Source organism: Falco rusticolus, chromosome 12 (assembly GCF_015220075.1).
Source record: "Falco rusticolus isolate bFalRus1 chromosome 12, bFalRus1.pri, whole genome shotgun sequence".
In the NCBI taxonomy this organism is placed as follows: Eukaryota; Metazoa; Chordata; class Aves; order Falconiformes; family Falconidae; genus Falco; species Falco rusticolus.
In genome coordinates, this window is record NC_051198.1 from 11,999,219 (window position 1) to 12,015,612 (window position 16,394).

General features: G+C 36.4%; 1 protein-coding gene across 9 annotated transcripts in view; it reads left to right on the forward strand.

Moving 5' to 3' along the window:
- Window positions 1-16,394, forward strand: part of LTBP1 (latent transforming growth factor beta binding protein 1) — a 216,738-nt gene that overhangs the window by 130,446 nt on the left and 69,898 nt on the right. For all 9 annotated transcript variants that reach the window (XM_037405594.1, XM_037405595.1, XM_037405590.1 and 6 more), the window contains 2 exons: window positions 11,756-11,878; window positions 13,456-13,623. In XM_037405594.1, coding sequence (XP_037261491.1) covers window positions 11,756-11,878; window positions 13,456-13,623 — 291 coding nt within the window. The remainder of the gene's footprint in view (window positions 1-11,755; window positions 11,879-13,455; window positions 13,624-16,394) is intronic.

The following is a 16,394-nucleotide window of genomic DNA, read 5'->3' on the forward strand; positions in this document are numbered from 1 at the left end:
AAATATCAGGCTTGAAATAGTTTGTTTTACTATTGCCATCATTATCCCAGAAGAGAGCCGTAGACTCTATATATAACTTGTGGTTGATACATGGAAATTTGTAACCTGGAGTTTAATCAGACAATAGGAGTCGGATTATCCTGCCAGGAAGTAGACTGTTGATGAATTGTGCATGGGGACAAGCTCATAACTTTCTGGAGACAACACAGAGTGGTGACCACTGCAGGTTCCCCTTATTGCCTTATCAAGGCTGGGATGGCTCCTCTGTAATTTACTCACCAACACACTCCAAAAAGGAGGTGCAAATAAGGAGGAAACTGGGAGAAGGAATACCCATGAAACAAAGCCAGGATGAAGTTTAGTCCTATTGATGTGACAAGAATACCGTTTTCTTTCAGAGGGTCAGGATTTTGACCTTGGAAAAGTTATCAGGAAAGCTAGCTTTGTATGTGAAGGCTGTTGGCAGGGTGGATTTCAGTCCTGAAATTGTCACTAGCATGTTTTTCTCAATGGGTCAGGCAAAAGTATCCTGTTTGTGTTTATCTGAAGCAGACATGCTTTTCTAGAAGAGAAGAGGGCAGGGCTAATATGGAGCAAAGCAACATCAACAGCCATGAAGAGAAAATTGTTCAGCTGCTGGCAGGGGAGTATTTGTATTCTTGTAATAAACCTTACAATTAAATTGGAAAACAGTGGCACAGCCTGTCCATATGCAAGTATACATTTTAATTAGATTATTCTTTGCTGAAAGGGTGTGCATGCTGTGTCCGTGCTCAGAAAGGGCCAGCGTTGCCAGACCAAATAGTAATGGGGATATATTTCTGAATCCCTGCCTGCAGCTAAAGGAGACTGCTGTTTTCACCTAGATACCCACCAACTTTCAGTGCCATTGAAAACTCAGGCCTAAAAGCCTAATTAACCTTTTGCTCTACATTGTTTTTGCAGTCAAAAATCTCTTTAGTTTAGGAAGCCTATGTAGTATTAGTGTGATTAATAACCAGATCCTGATTTTTTTTCCTTTCAAGTGAGTGAACTAATGTAATGAAACATTCTTCTCTCTAATGTGTTATGTAGGGCAACAAAGAACCATCTGTGGGTATGCTAATTTGAACAGTTTAGTGTAATTGCTATCAAGAAAGCTTTTTCCCCCCTCAGTAATTATCTTTTCAGTGAGGTGATTTATTACATCTACACACATGGATGCCCTAGGCTGTCGTTAAAGCCAAAATACAGCTTATCAGAGTTACAACTTCTTTGTCAGAATCTGCATGCGATGCTAATTCCTGGTTCCCTGTTTAGAATTATACTTACTGATTCCTTCTTCTACTAATAGTTTTCTTGGAAAACTGAAATAGAATGAAAAAAACAGCTGGTGAAAAGCTTGGATTCATTTTTCAGGAAACTAACATATTGCCAATAGAGCACTTTAAAAATCTTATCTTGAAGAACTGGAAAGATACCTGAACACTTGTTGGTTTTCAATGCAAAGTAAAAAGTTAGGCATGGAAGTTCTTCAAAAGTCCCTGTATGCTTAAAAATTAAATATATATGAGCTTGCAGAAACTAGTACTTTTATGTCGATGGATCATATTCTGTAATCATGTGCTCTGGGGACTTCAAGCTCTTTTCCCTTGGCTTCACTATGATTTAAGGTAAGTTTTGAAAGTATATTCTGCACTCCTACATTTGTCCCTAAAATATAGTAATAACATTGTTTTCTCTGCAAGTTGTATATACTTTTTATTACTTTTAGCTTCATTACTTTTAAGTAATAAAAGAGCTTTGCTTCATAAGAAATGCTGTTTAATGTTACTTAGCTACTAAGTTAACAACCTTCTTTCAAAGAAGTTCTTTTATGATGATCATGCTGAGAAATGAATATATCTCCAGAAACTGGGCTGGGTTGCTATTTGGACATTGATTATGTGTTTGAAAAGTGTGGCTCTGCAAACTCGTGTTCCAGTAAATTCCACACAGAAGTACAAAACAAGTTGGATTGATTTCTCCTGCTGCTACTCTGTAAGCTCACAAAAATCAGTGGGTCATTTCTTAGAATGAGCAACTGTTTTTTTCTGTAATTTAAAAAAAAACATATTGCAGTAGTTTCGTTAGCAACCAAACCTTTTTGTTTGTTTCACCCCTTGTTCTCACTAATCAGATTATTGTTGAAACAATCAACTATAATGGAGGCAGTAACATCTGGATATTTTTCTTAGAACTGAGGATATTAATAGCTGTTAACAATATAGATATAGCAGAAACAGTTGGAACAGTATTTTCAGTGGTGTTGGTAGGTGCAGTTGTAACTGATTTTCATAAAGAGAATAAAAAATGGTGCCTGCATATTAAGCCAATTTGGAGAACATACAGTCAGATGGCATTCCTAGTGAAGCCTAGCATATACCTACCAGAATGAGTCAAATTTTCATAAATGAGACATAAATTATATATTCCAATCTTAATTTGCGACATGAGATATTGTGCATATTAAAGCACTTCCTGCATGAAAACATCTGTCAAAGCAGATATTACTAAATAACATTTAATGACTGACCACTAGGTCATTTCTAATTAAGAAGTTGCTTTGGCAAATTCTGATTAGTATATAATTGATCTAGAAAGGTTGCTTTACATAAATGTAGCGAAGTGTATTAAGTACGTGCAGTTCTTATTGGAAGGGAAGTTACTAACTTTGCCTCAAAAAGAGATAAATATTTTCTATTCATTTTTATTACTTAGTCATTTAAACAAAGTCAGTCAGTGTTTGAAAAGCATAGAAATTTGATTTCAGAGCTAAGTGCAGAAGTCCCCCTTCAGAAATTTAACTTTCCATGGTGCTTAGGCCTGGAATCAGCTTTGGGCTGCTGCTGTTGCCATTGCTTTTGTCCTCCAACACGAGGCACTTGGGACAGAGGGGATGAGAATGGCTGCAGTACTTCCTACCCACCAGTTTATTCTGAATATTTCAGTGCAGCGGCCAGGGCTGTGGGGGTCTGACTAGGCTTTCTGCTTCTACAAGTTCCCTTTCTTGGTCCAGTTTCCAATTAAGAACCTTCTGAATATCATGACTGTCCTAGCTGGAGGCTGTTGCATATTTAGTTTTTATGCCTCATCATCTGTCATGTGTTGTCTTAAAAATTGTGGAATTGTGGACTTATACATTGTTTTCTTCTGTTTATGTATCTTTGAAAAATCTGAATTTTTCATTCTCTTTTCAGACAGATTTATTCACATAATCAAAAGTCACCTACCAAATGTGTAAAATAGAAAATTCATTGTATACAAATGGGATCTGTTGTTTTAAAAAAGGGATTATTAATTAATGCTAAATCACTTTGTAGTGTTCTTCAGTCTTGTTTATGAAAATTTTAAATGTCTTTCAGTTAGTTCAATGTAATATAGTGGAAAATCCAAACCCTGGTCCAATTCTGATGGTTGACACTATTGTTTCAAGGTTATCGGTGCTTCTGAAAAGAAATTTGACTGCATTCTTTACATGAATGGTAGCAATGATTTCTTTCAGAAAACAAATTAAAGACTATTTTTGTTTACATCTGCATTGTTCAAAATTCTTATAGTGACCCCTGACTTTTTTGAACTCATAGACTGTTTTTCTTCAGCAAAAATATTTTCTTAAAATTAACAGATATATTTAAATAACATACTGTCTCCGGATTGCAGCTTTGACCAGAACACATTAATAAACATGTACGTTCAGTTCTAGAATTTTGTTTCTAAGTTAAATGTGGTTAAATGCTTCAAGCTGTCATGATGCTGATGACCATAAATTCAATGTTTTAAGCATGGAGATGAAAGAATTCATTTCATTTTATAGGAATGTCTCAAATTTCACTATGTCTGTGACCAAATATGGGCCTCACTCGCTATCTGAAAAGGGTAGAGAGTGGACTTGCTCCATGGGTCCAAATGAGCTATGGCTCAAAAGGCTGAAGGCAGAGAAGACAGCTTTACACCACCTTAGTGTTTCCTGCGATTCTGCATTAGGCCAGCTGGGCCTGGGTGGTCTGAAGAGCTGTTATAATGGTTAACGCAGCCAAAACACAGTGAACGTCTTCCTAAATATTCTCCCAGCTGGAGGCTGCCAAAGGGAAACACTACAAAGCTGATATTCCAACTGTCAGCTTTTGTAGGCTGGTCTATAGCAGAACAGCTGTCTGCTGATCAGCTAGTCCTTCTGCACCATTCCACTTGGCTGTAGCAGGCATCAAGCTCTTCAAGTTGGTTGACCTGTTAATGTGTAGAAGACCAGTAGATTGTGAAGCATTTTCATATTTCCTTACTGAGGAATCTAACAAAGTATTTCAGTAAATGAGCAAATTAAAGGACGTTACAGTAGCTTTATGATGCACCCAGAAAATCACTCAGCATGTTTTACAGTAACCAAGCAAAGCATACTCTTTCAGCAGTAAGAAACAGGTATAGATCTTGTCAGTAGGCAGAGGAATTTTTCCTAGGATTGGATGTTTACACTTGGCATGGTTTATTATCCTTGGAGAAAGGACACTCAGGCTACGTTATGGTGTCATTAATCTGGAATAAAGTTGAAGTGATTCACTTCCTGGATGTGATTGAATTAGGCCTGTCGTTGCTCAAGGAAAGGTAGGAGAACATGTAGGTTTCCAACAGAAAACAAAAGTAGTGTTGAACAGCAGCTAATGCAGCCCCAAAGACTGTTATACTCTACTTTAAAAGCCATTGGAGAATGCAAGCAGAACATTGGAAGATAATACCTTCTGCAGCATGTTCTCCCCTACAGCACAGAGTTCTTCTATGCATTGTCATACAGTGGAGAGAAAAAGAGATTCTACTACGTTGTACCCTTCTGTACACAAATACCTATACATTAGCCAGTATAGCCACAATACAAACCTGCTTTGTTTATGGGAATTTTAAATTTTACGAGGAGGCTTTGTCACTTACAATTGAGTACCTTAGAACAGACTTTGATCTCATATCTAACTTCTCCTTTTAAAGTTTTAATTCATACATTTCTTTTTTTGGTCATCACAATTCCCCAGTGTGCAATGCATGTAAGAGAACTGAACAGGTAAATCAATACTTGAGTAAAAGAGCCTGACCCTCCTAATATAGTTTGAGACATTGAAAAGCCACTGGGGTTTTGGATCTTTAAGTAAGGAAAAACTGTTTAGAGAAAAGTAACAAAAGTTAAGTTGCTTTTCGAAAGTTTTCTTGTTTTTTTTTCTTCTGGACTATTCAGTCCTTCCCTAAATCACAGTTACTAAAAGAAAGCAGGTTGTTGTATTAACTGTTGCCTGCACTTAGATTTAATGAAATTTAACTTAGTATTGTGATATTCAGCCTATGCAGTTGCAAATGTGTGTGTGATCATGAGTAAATACTGGGTTCAGTTCTTCATCTGATTCTTCAAACTATTTGTGGAACAAGACTCTGGTAAAGCACTTTAAAACCACAGTTGTGTTTAGGGGTATTTCTAATGTAAATCCTTGAAGATTGCTTTACCTTGGACAAAAATCCAAATAAAATTTCTTCATGAATGTTCTTAGAAAGCAAGGAGAAAAAGCCATAAGTAAATCTTCATGTTTATTCAGAGTTATCCATTCATTTCCATCTTCTATCTACTAATTAATATATGTAGAGTTCTTTGAAGGTTAAGTTGGTTTTGGACTTAGTAAAACTGTATATAATTATCATGATTTATAACAAGTTCAAGTTTAGCATGTGCTTTCTTGTTTAAATAAATACCATCTTACGTGTTCTCATCTTCCTCCTTTGCCTCAGTCTGGTTTTTGAGGGTTGTGGCTGTTGTGTTTTTTGCAAGTCACGAAGATTACTTTGTAGTCACACTCTTCACATAGGCAGACAAGCACTGAGTTAAGAAACTGTTGTTTTAGCTTGGTTTTTTCCCCAGGAAATTCAGTGGCAGTGAGTCATTAACACATTGCATTTTCTGAGAGCAGGTTGACCTGACACCCAGTAGACCTATAAAAATCTGTGGGAAGGTATCAGACACTTAACTGTTGTTGTTAAGAGAGCCTGTTTTAAGTTCTTAGTGGGGAAGATTGTGGGATAGATTAGCAGCGGTTTGGCGATGATGTCTGGGTTGTTTGAGGCTGGGAGCACTGTGGTGGCTCTGGAGGAGAGCGTGGTGGCTGACCTCACCATATATCAAGCTGTGTGCTTAGAAGAGGATATAGGAGGAGCTGAGACACATCGGTCTCATCTGTACAGTACTGCAGCACCACTGTCATGACCCTAGTTATGGCAAAGCTTCTGTGCATTTGGATGAACTTGTGAGAGTGGAGTCACCAGCAGGGCCTCTGGGATGGCATGTGGCTTCCACTGCCATCTCAACTGATCTAAAGTTAGAGTAAAGCTTTCACTTTTTGTCAAAATTTCATGGAGACCTACTACCAAATCTAGGAGCACAGCGTGTCAAGGACCAGTTCCATGTGTTTGACATATAATACTAAAGAATAGCAGCAAGGGGTCAGGCTGTCAGTACAGAATGACAATGCTTCTTTCATGTCAGTAGGATTATACCAGTTCATTACCATTGAGAAGGGCCAAGTCATTCACGTTATCAAGCACCAGCTGTTACAAAATCAATGCTTTATTTGCCAGTTCTTCATAAATGATGAATAACAGCACCTACTGTTAGAGTCTCCTGTGGAGCCATGTGAGGTGCTGTGTGGAAAAGCTCCTTACTTAACCTTTGGGGTTTTTTTTCTGTATCACTAAGGCAGAGGCTTTTTACTAACGGAACTTTATTAGTCCATTTTCCTTGAAAACTGAAAGTTAATATTTAGTTGGTCTTTGGAAAGCTTTATTTATGTATGTATGGTTTTATAGTACTGCTACATAGCCCCTTAAAATATTTTCTCTGTGCAGATGAAAGTGTTTGATCAAATCACTCTACAAGCATGACATCAGCTTGTACTTCTGCACAACAAATTATTCAGACAAACTTAAAGTAGCTTTCTGTTTTTTACAATGGGGCAAACTAATTCTCATTGCTATACTAATTTAAAATGGAAGTATTTTTTATGTCCATATACAAGAAATAGAGGGCTAAAAAGAAAAAAAACCACCTCTGTTAATCTTGAATCAGATTTCTTTTCCAGCTGCCTGAACAAGTTGATTCCAGAGCAATTTGCACAGCTGGGCAGGCTGGCAGGTGGTAGGAAACATTTTGGGTAGGTGGCCTTTTACCACAGTCTGAAATAGAGTGAAGTAGATAGTAAATCTGGAAGGCTTTTTCTTTTTTTTTTTTTTAAACCCAAAGTTGTTAAATAAGCACTATTCTTGTATGTATGTATGTTTCTTTTGAAAATTTGAAGGTTTTTTTTAATCAGCTTGTGGCTTGATTCTGTTGAGTCCCTAGATAGGCTTGTGTAATTCAGCACAGAGCTTCAGCTCAGTAATTCTATGAGCTCACTGAGAAGACATGACTTGGAAAAGAGTTATTAAAAATACACTGTAATTAAGTTATGCTGAGACAGCAGAACATGCATAATAAAGTTATGTTGAAAAATTGGACAATTTTAGCAAGGTTTATCTATATCAGGAACTCTAGAAGGTACATTCACTGGTATTTACATACATATAAGCTAGTATTTGAATGTAGCAGTGGTCACATTAAATAGTAGTAACAGAGCACATGCAAGCGGGGTGTTTTTTTTTTTAAATAATAGATGTACAGGAGCAGTTCATCTGGGAAAAGATTAAATACAGAGGCAGTAATGACAGCATCTGAGAGAGTTTCCTGCAGAATAGTTGAGTCATTTGGAAAGATGACTGTTCATGGATGAATTACAGGAAAATCCCATCTACCTGCAAATTAACCACTTCAGAAAATAATTAGTAGGTCAGACTCTAAAATGGGATTCTCCCAGTATGACCAAATGTGTCTGATACATTCCTATGCCAGGTTTTCTCAGTGGTGACATGAAATAAAGTTCAGATCTATAAAAATGTGCATAATTTCTATTTAGATGATATCTAAATTGAGTTTACTTTAAAATTGACAATTACAGTTTATCTGTATAAATTTGTAAATATAAGCTATGTTCAAAAATTTTTCATTACACAATCCAAATAGCACAGTTTTCTTACTAGGTACTCGAGATCACTCAGGTAGTCGAAGTCTGTAACCTGTAACTAGAATTCTTTTTAAGTGCAAAGCCAGATTTTGTACCCCCTTCTGCAGGACAGAAATTTTTTCATCATTTCACTATAAATATACATATATGTATGTTTCAGCTCAGTAGCTGATATTAAAAGTTGAAAAACTGCTTGAGAGCTATAACAACACATACCAAAATTATCTTCTACAACATACAGCTATAGTTCTACAAACTTAATAGATATGGTTCATTTGAGTAGTACAGATACTACTACTGTTGTGAATAAAAATATTCAAATTCAAGTTAGCAGGTTCTATAAATATTTCTTTCTTTCTTCTTATCTATCTCTGTCTTTGCAGGTTTTTAGTTTTTGTTTTCTACATGCCTATATACCTTCAGTATTCAAATAATGAAATTTATCCATATATAGATTTTTAACATTCCATAAAATGAAGCTTGATGCAAACAGTGAGTAAAATCATCATCCAGTAAATGAAAAATGGATCATTAATCACTTTAAACATTGAAAATATGAATGCATTTATCTTAAGCTATAGAATACTTGCTTTGCTTAAAAGCATTCAGAATGGTAGTTATTCTCCTAGATAGGAACGGAAAGTGCCAGATTTTTCATAATGACATATTAATGTATTTTAATGGTTAACAAACAAGAGACTTGGGTTTTTTTCTTGAAAGTAAGAACTACAAAATCCAAGTCAAATTAATATTACTTAAAATAAGTTGTCTTTTTCACTAATTTAAATTTTAAATGCTGTCTTCGCTAGAAGAAGCATTTCTGCTAATTCTCCCTGTATTCCAGAAAAAGTTACAAGAAAAAGCGGTATGTCCGTCCCCTGGGAGATATCTTCCTTTTTTTTTTCCCCGTAGTATAGGTTAATTTTCCTATAAATGAAAATGTATACTTAGAATTTGTAAGGGAATGAAGTTCTTTAAAATGTCTGGCTATTAAAATGCAGAAAGCAAGCAATTATTTTCCGATATACCAATGTCAACACCAATGAGTGACTAATATTAAATAATAAAAAGCAGAAGTCAGATTAGAATAAAAGAGCACAGTCCTTGTTAAAACTATGTATCTTGACTTTTATGTTGTGATATTATCTTTCTTCCATCTCCTAATTTCTTCTACGTTTTCCTCTTCCTCCAAAACCTACGTATGCTTTTTGCACATGTATATGTAATTTGTGTATTTGTGTACTTATGTTGAGGGTTTTCATTTTTAAATGAACCCAGACAGCAAGATTTTTCCTGTATTCAGAGTAAAGTGTGCTGTCTCTTCCTTTAACTTGTTTCCAATAACAGAGTCAGTGCTTCATCAAAGCAAGTAGAATTGTTCCATGATTTAGCATTTGAGGACTGATCTGACAACCCAAATTGCCAACAGGCAGAAAAATTCAATAGTGGGTTCTTGAATGTTCCAGTATTTGCTTTGTATTAGCTTCTTATATTTCAGTCTTCTCTTCTGTTACGTGTCTTGTCATGCCTGATGTTTGAAAAAGGAGAGTTAGCAATCTGTCCTTTCCTCCCAACCACTTCACAACAACATCAATATGTTTCTATCTAGGGATGTTTCAATAACATATTTAGTTTGTTATCTGATAAGATTTAAGCTAATTCCTCATAATAGTCACAAAAAATGGTATTGAAATGATGATGTTCCTTTTGAGATCAGTTGGCACTTTGTAGATGCCTTCAGTCATATTTTTGAGATTTCAGGGCAAAAGAAACAACCTAGTCAGACTACACAGCTGAAGAAACAGTCTAAAAATTTTTGAGTGCATCAGGACAAGTCTAGCTTACTAAATATTCCGTATTAGTGCAATCCTTCAGTAAGATACTCCTGTGCTTATATGGGATGTCTTCCTGCCCAAAGACTGCTGGATGGGTCAAAAGGTAGACTGCTGTAGGAGAATATTTCAGTAGGCTTTTGTGCTCTTTTCTTAGACCATTATCTTTTTTTAAATAGTCCACTCCCTCTGAGGTCAGAAAGTCATGCAGTCTGGGAATTTCACTTGAAAATTCCTTTGAGACAGAGCTGATCCTTTGTAATTCATATGTTTTCCATCACATTTCAACCAAAGTTCTAGGATATAAATTATCACTGTCACGTGTGGCTAAGTGCATAGAGGTGAAGTTGATCCAGGTGGTGTCAAGATACTAGATTAGGTGTAGCATTGGAAGAGCTGAGCAATAAGCTCAACACTGACTATTTGGAAAAAATTGCAGCTGACATGGCAACTGCTGGAGTCTGCTGTACTGTGAGCTTAAGTTGTATCTCCTGTGTAGTGGGACAGGTAGCCAAACTTCTGGAGAAAAATGAAGAAGGTAGGAACGTAAAAGATGCTTTCTGTAGGTTTCTAAAAGCAAACTCCAGCACATCTGTTACATTTTACACATTCAACTTCTTACCCTCATTGATTGTGTTGAATCAGGCAGCAACATACAATGAGGTTAAATAAAATGATGAAGGTTTTCTAAAAAGAGGAAAGGTAATAAATATTATATATTTTAGGCAAAGTGATCACTAATACCTGATTTCCAAGCAGCTAGCTGGAATATCTGACTTGCATTTGAAGCTTGTTTACCCAGCGAGGTAGGCATTTTTTCCTAGCTCAGGGATAGGGAGGGAATTACTGCACATAAACATTTTAAAGTAGGCCTGTTTCAATGTGTATTTTTCTGCCAGAGGAGACATGACAATTTATGACAGAGACAATTACAGGTTGGGGGGGTGTGTGTGTGTGTATTTTCGGGTTTTATTATTTTAAGGTTTTGATTATCAATGCAAGATACATTGTTACTGGCTCCTGAAAGAAAATCCTAGCTTGGCTGACTTGGTTACAGATGGTATCCAGATGATTGTCAGACAGGTCCTATTCTAAGAGTAAGTGAATTATAGATAAAACCCCTGGTGTGATAAAGGCCTGATGCCCGATGCTTGGGGCATGGGAGAGTAATTCAGTGAGAATCTGAAAGGGACAGTGATGCAGGTAGCCTAGTAACAGCAAACTTTATCAAAGCAGTTGTTAATTATTACCAAGTTGTGTTCCTACGGATGCGATCAGTTTCACCCACATCACATGTATTCTGTGCTTCCTGAAGCATTTTCTTGCTATTAAGATGGTAAGCTCTTTAAGCTAGAGGTGGTATTTTTACATTGTGCTTCTTCCAGCACAATGAACCTTCAGGCACTGCTGAATACAAATACAAATAAAAACTGTATTAAATGTGTCAAGCAGTGTTCCATCCTGTATAAAATATACTACATTACTTAAGACTTGTCGCCACAAATATTCTTGTGAGTTGTGTTTGACTATGCAAGCAATCATCTAGTCAGGGAAAGAGAGGTTGATAAGCTAGTCAAAGTGTATTTTTTTTTTAATTCAGAGTACTGGAGAATGATGTATAAATGTAATTGTTTTTCTGTTACATTCTCAGCAGTGTTTTAAAAGGTTATAAATCAAATCTTGTCAGTATAGGAAAAAGTGTTGACCAGAGTGTTAACTTGTAACAGTTCTTCTGCACATCTTTTAAAAAACAGTAACTTCTGAAGAAAGAAGAATATTAATACATGTTTCAGTATCTGATTATTTTCAATTTTCCCACAGATATCAATGAGTGTCAGTTACAGGGAGTATGCCCTAATGGCGAGTGCTTGAATACCATGGGCAGCTACAGATGTACCTGCAAGATGGGATTTGTGCCAGATCCTACCCTCTCAAGATGCATACGTAAGTGATAGCGCTAATCAAAGTACCAAAATAGATACTTAGTTGCACTTTAGATGAGGATTTATTTGACTGGCCCCAAACATTCTAAGCTGTCCCCATGATTTTTGCTGTCCCTGCCTCCTTAGCTTATTCACTTTTTTTTTAGTCAGCCTCAGTGCTCATGCGTCTTTTCTGTCTTTGTCCTGGAAGACTCTCTACCAGTGGCTGTCCAGGATCCTTGCCATCTTTTCCTGGTTTTCTTGTCACAAAACCTTTAAAGCCACATTCAGCCTGCTCATACACTCAGGCTTTCTCACCACCCTGGAGTTCTCCTTCCCACATTTTATTTTCCCTTTTCTGCCACTTCCTCAGCCAAAATCATCTTTGTGTCTTGCCCTCCCTACTTCCACCTCTGCACCTTTGACCAGGGTAGTTTCCATTACTAAACATTCAGCCCAGGATGATCTTTGGCACATTTTCCTTCTGATTAAGAAGGATTAAAAATTAAGAAAGAATTAGGAGAAAGAAAAAGTTGTGAACAGCATGAATGCAAATATTTTCCTCTGTTAATCAGCTTTTACTTGGTTTGAGATCAACTACCTCTGCAAGAAGAAAAGAATGCATGAAGGACAACTAAATTTCTTACTTTTTTTTTTTTTTTTTTTTTTTGGGGGGGGTGGGGTGGGGTGGGCAGAAGGCCCAGAATATTTACAAGTGAAAAATACCTCATTTCCAAAGCTCCTTATCTTGAGCTACCTTTAGATTTACAAAATATAGTCCAGAGATGTAGGTGAATTCCTCCATTTCTTCAGTATAATTATCTTACGCTACTAGTTAATGACACTGAATTACTGAGAAAGTTTCTCAGCATTGTGAAGAATGTCTTAACCACTTTTCAGTTTAACACCACAAAAAAGGGATTGGTTTTAATTTTTGCTTTGACAGGTTATGTTGAAAAGTAGATAGACTTTGTATTTTTTGAGTTAAGTGAACATATTACTCAAAAACTGTTAACTCTATGTTAATGTGGATGCACAAATTAGAAAGCTGGAGGGATCTTAGCTTCCTGTTACCTCACACTAGTCATGGCTTATGGCCTTTGGCTCTTCAACATTAAAACTAAGCATAACAAAATGTAAATACATAATAATATATAATCATCTCTTCTATAAAAAAAAGTGTCATGTATGATACTTAATCCTTTTGCAGTCTTATTTATGTAGCCTGTTTATAGTTGAATGTTGGAGTGGCTATGTAGCTTGACACAACTGTATATTGACCTTAGTCTTCAGTAACTGGACTTGTGTACAAGTGAGAGGGCTGATTCTGACTCTACTGTGGCAGCATGGCAACTGCTGGTTTGGAATTTTTTTTCTTTAATATACTTTTTATCCTTGATCTAGGATGAGTTAGAATTCAGGAGTGTTTGATGCAAAATAAGAATTTTATTTATTTTGTGATTATGGCTTCAGATAGGTGTTTGAAACTTCTGCAGATGATGATATTAATCCATTTAACTGGTGTTGGAACTCTAGTGGCGTTTCTCTGTTTTGCTTTTCATGTGAACAGTACCATCCTCTCTTCCACTCTCATTGCAGCTGATAATCCTATAGTTGCTGAAGAGAAAGGACCCTGCTACCGGTTTGTTAGTGCAGGAAAGCAATGCATGCATCCTCTTTCTGTTCAACTCAGCAAGCAGCTTTGCTGTTGCAGTGTTGGCAAAGCCTGGGGCCCGCAGTGTGAGAAGTGTCCACTTCCAGGAACAGGTAAGAACTGCCCATTAAAAATCCAAGCTCTTGCCACCACCCTGCATTTGTTATGCATGCATTTAAAAAAATATACCCAAGATTTGATTTTAAACAAGTGTCCTTCAGTAAATTTTGACTCTTCTCTTACATGATAGTGGAATAAAACATATATAGTAGTTTTGTTCATAGGGATTTGTGATTAAAACAAAGGAATTATCTTTGATATGTGGTGATAGAATTCCAGATTAACAATATTTGCATCTCGGAATATGTCCTTGGACTTTGATTCTCCATCACATGAAGATAAATTTGTTGCACATTAGATTCTGACTATAGATACTGGGAAATTAACCCCAAATCTGATTAATACTCTACAGTTCTTAAAGGCACTGGTGAAAGGATGGCAGCTTTTGAGAGTTAGGAGAAAGACATGTGTTGTAGTTTACGTTACAGTTTGTGGGATATGTATAACAGTATCTCTGCTTTCTAACTTTCCTTCATGTCTTTACCATCCATTCTGAGGAATGTGCTAAGCATGGTGTTCCCTTCTTAACAATAAACTGGTAGTTAAACGCTTCATTCCACCTTCCAGTTAAACAATTCCTTACTTGATACAAAAAGCTCCCTTGTATTATCAGTGTTCATTTGGAGTTCTACTGGCTTTGGTTTTAAATATATAAGGTCCTGGAAAGTACCAGCTTGGCTGGTCATCACCCTTATGTAGGCTGCTCATAGATTAAGGTACCACATATTATAGATATTGATTGCTGCTTTTTGAGTACCTTCTATTCCCTGATTTTGCTTAAAACTTAAATGACCAAAGTTGGAGTCTTTAGTCAAAAACAATTTAATATTAATTTTTTTCCAAATGTATGGTCAACTTCATCTTTTAAAAAAGCATCATTGCTTATTAATATACATGATGTCCAGCCTGTTCAGTATTTTAGCCCTGGTATCTGTAATGGTAATCCACTGTTCTTTCTGAAGTAGCTGCTGCAGATGTCACTGTTTTGATACAGGTCATGTATTTCTCCAGAGTATTTTGTAAAGATTCCCGTTTTCAGAACTAGCAAGCTGCTTTGGAAAATCCACAGCTAACATCAGCGACATGATGAGAGCAGCAGATTCCTTACTTTTTTTTTTAAGTTGAGCTTACAGAAATAGAAGTGACCAACATTTCAATTGATTTTTAAAGCCATTGTTCCCTGCATGACCACTGGGTTGCTGAATCACTAATTAGGATTTTAAAAGTCCAGTTCACTTCCAGATAAATAACATTTCCATGGCTTTTTAATGAGGAAAAAAACATATTTGCATCAGATGACTCAAAATTTAAATGCAGGTGTTTTACACATATGAGAATATTGCATGGGGATTTATGCACAACTGTGTGCATTCTGGAGCAGAGAATATATCTTTGTTGACTGCTCTCTAGTCATAAAAAATAAATCATTGACTATTATGTGGAATTGGTTATTCTAGTGATTTTTCTTAATGAAAAGACTTCAAAGAGAAAAATCTGTGAATGGAATATTCTGATGAGCTGTGGTGGGAAATATTTTTCCCATTTCATGACAACTTTCATGACTTAAAAACATGTTCCTTTCTATAACAGGTTAAATTCATAATCTTTCAGAATTTTCTATGAAAAATGTGTGAAAGTGGGATATTCCAGAATGGGGTAATGTATTTACTGCAGCATCCCATGTTAACTTAAGTCATTGAATTAAAAACTCATGATCTCACTCTCTGATGGCTTTTAAAAGGTTTGTACAAAGTAGACCAGCTCCAAAAGAGACTGAGAGAGGCCAGCTTGGTATACCTAGATGTTGAGAGCACTTATCAGAGCTGTGGTAGAATAATGCTCACATTTCTGTTCTGCATTTGAGAGAATATGACCTGAAACAAGATTTCCTACATTCTGAGTATGCATCTGAAGGGACTGAAGGTGTCAAATTTTTGGTCTTCCTCCTTTGACCAGAATTCCCAGCCTTCATTGGGTGTTTTTGTGGCAAGTTTCATTATTAGCATTTCCCAACCAAAAGTGTTTCATCATTCTGAATCCACTCAATCTATTCATTTTGACCATCTTTTCTGTTACTAAGACACCATCAGAACCCAGTATGCAATTATGTGTATTGCAATTTAATGTGTAATTTAAAGAATTCACCTGTGGAGTACCTTTAGGTAGCACTTTGTGTTTTTATTTTAGATGCTAATTCATTTAAAAACCTTGATGTGTTCAAAGCACAATTTGTGAACTTAGCAATGCCCCACACCACACATCTCTTAAGAAGTTTTAAGAAATCACAGTGGGCATATGGGAGACTGTCTTCAGTGTTCCATCCCAACATAGCTTTACACAGACCAATGAAGACAATGAAGCACTGCCCCCTTAAGACTCCTGAAGGTCACCCTGTCCCTAACAGGAGCATAGCTATTATTTTTGATGGGGATGAAGGTTGTCCTGTATTTCTTTTTCATTTTGGTCTTTCACTAGGACTGCAAAACCTGACGCTCAGAGCAGCTGCAGAAATCAGAGCAGGTGCTGCTGCCTTTCATTACCTTTTATGTAGCAGCTTTATAAATGAGATTATTTCCCCTCTCTTCCAGTGCTGATTTGACTTTTTATGATCCCCATCTTTTTTATCTAGCCTGTTGAGGTCAGTGGAGAGACTTATTCAGTTCAGTGGAATTTGGATCAGGGCTGGTATGAGACCTCTGATGTAGTCAAATGGGATCCTGTGAATGAATGTTGTTACTGGTTGATATTCTTCTGCTCTCTAGTA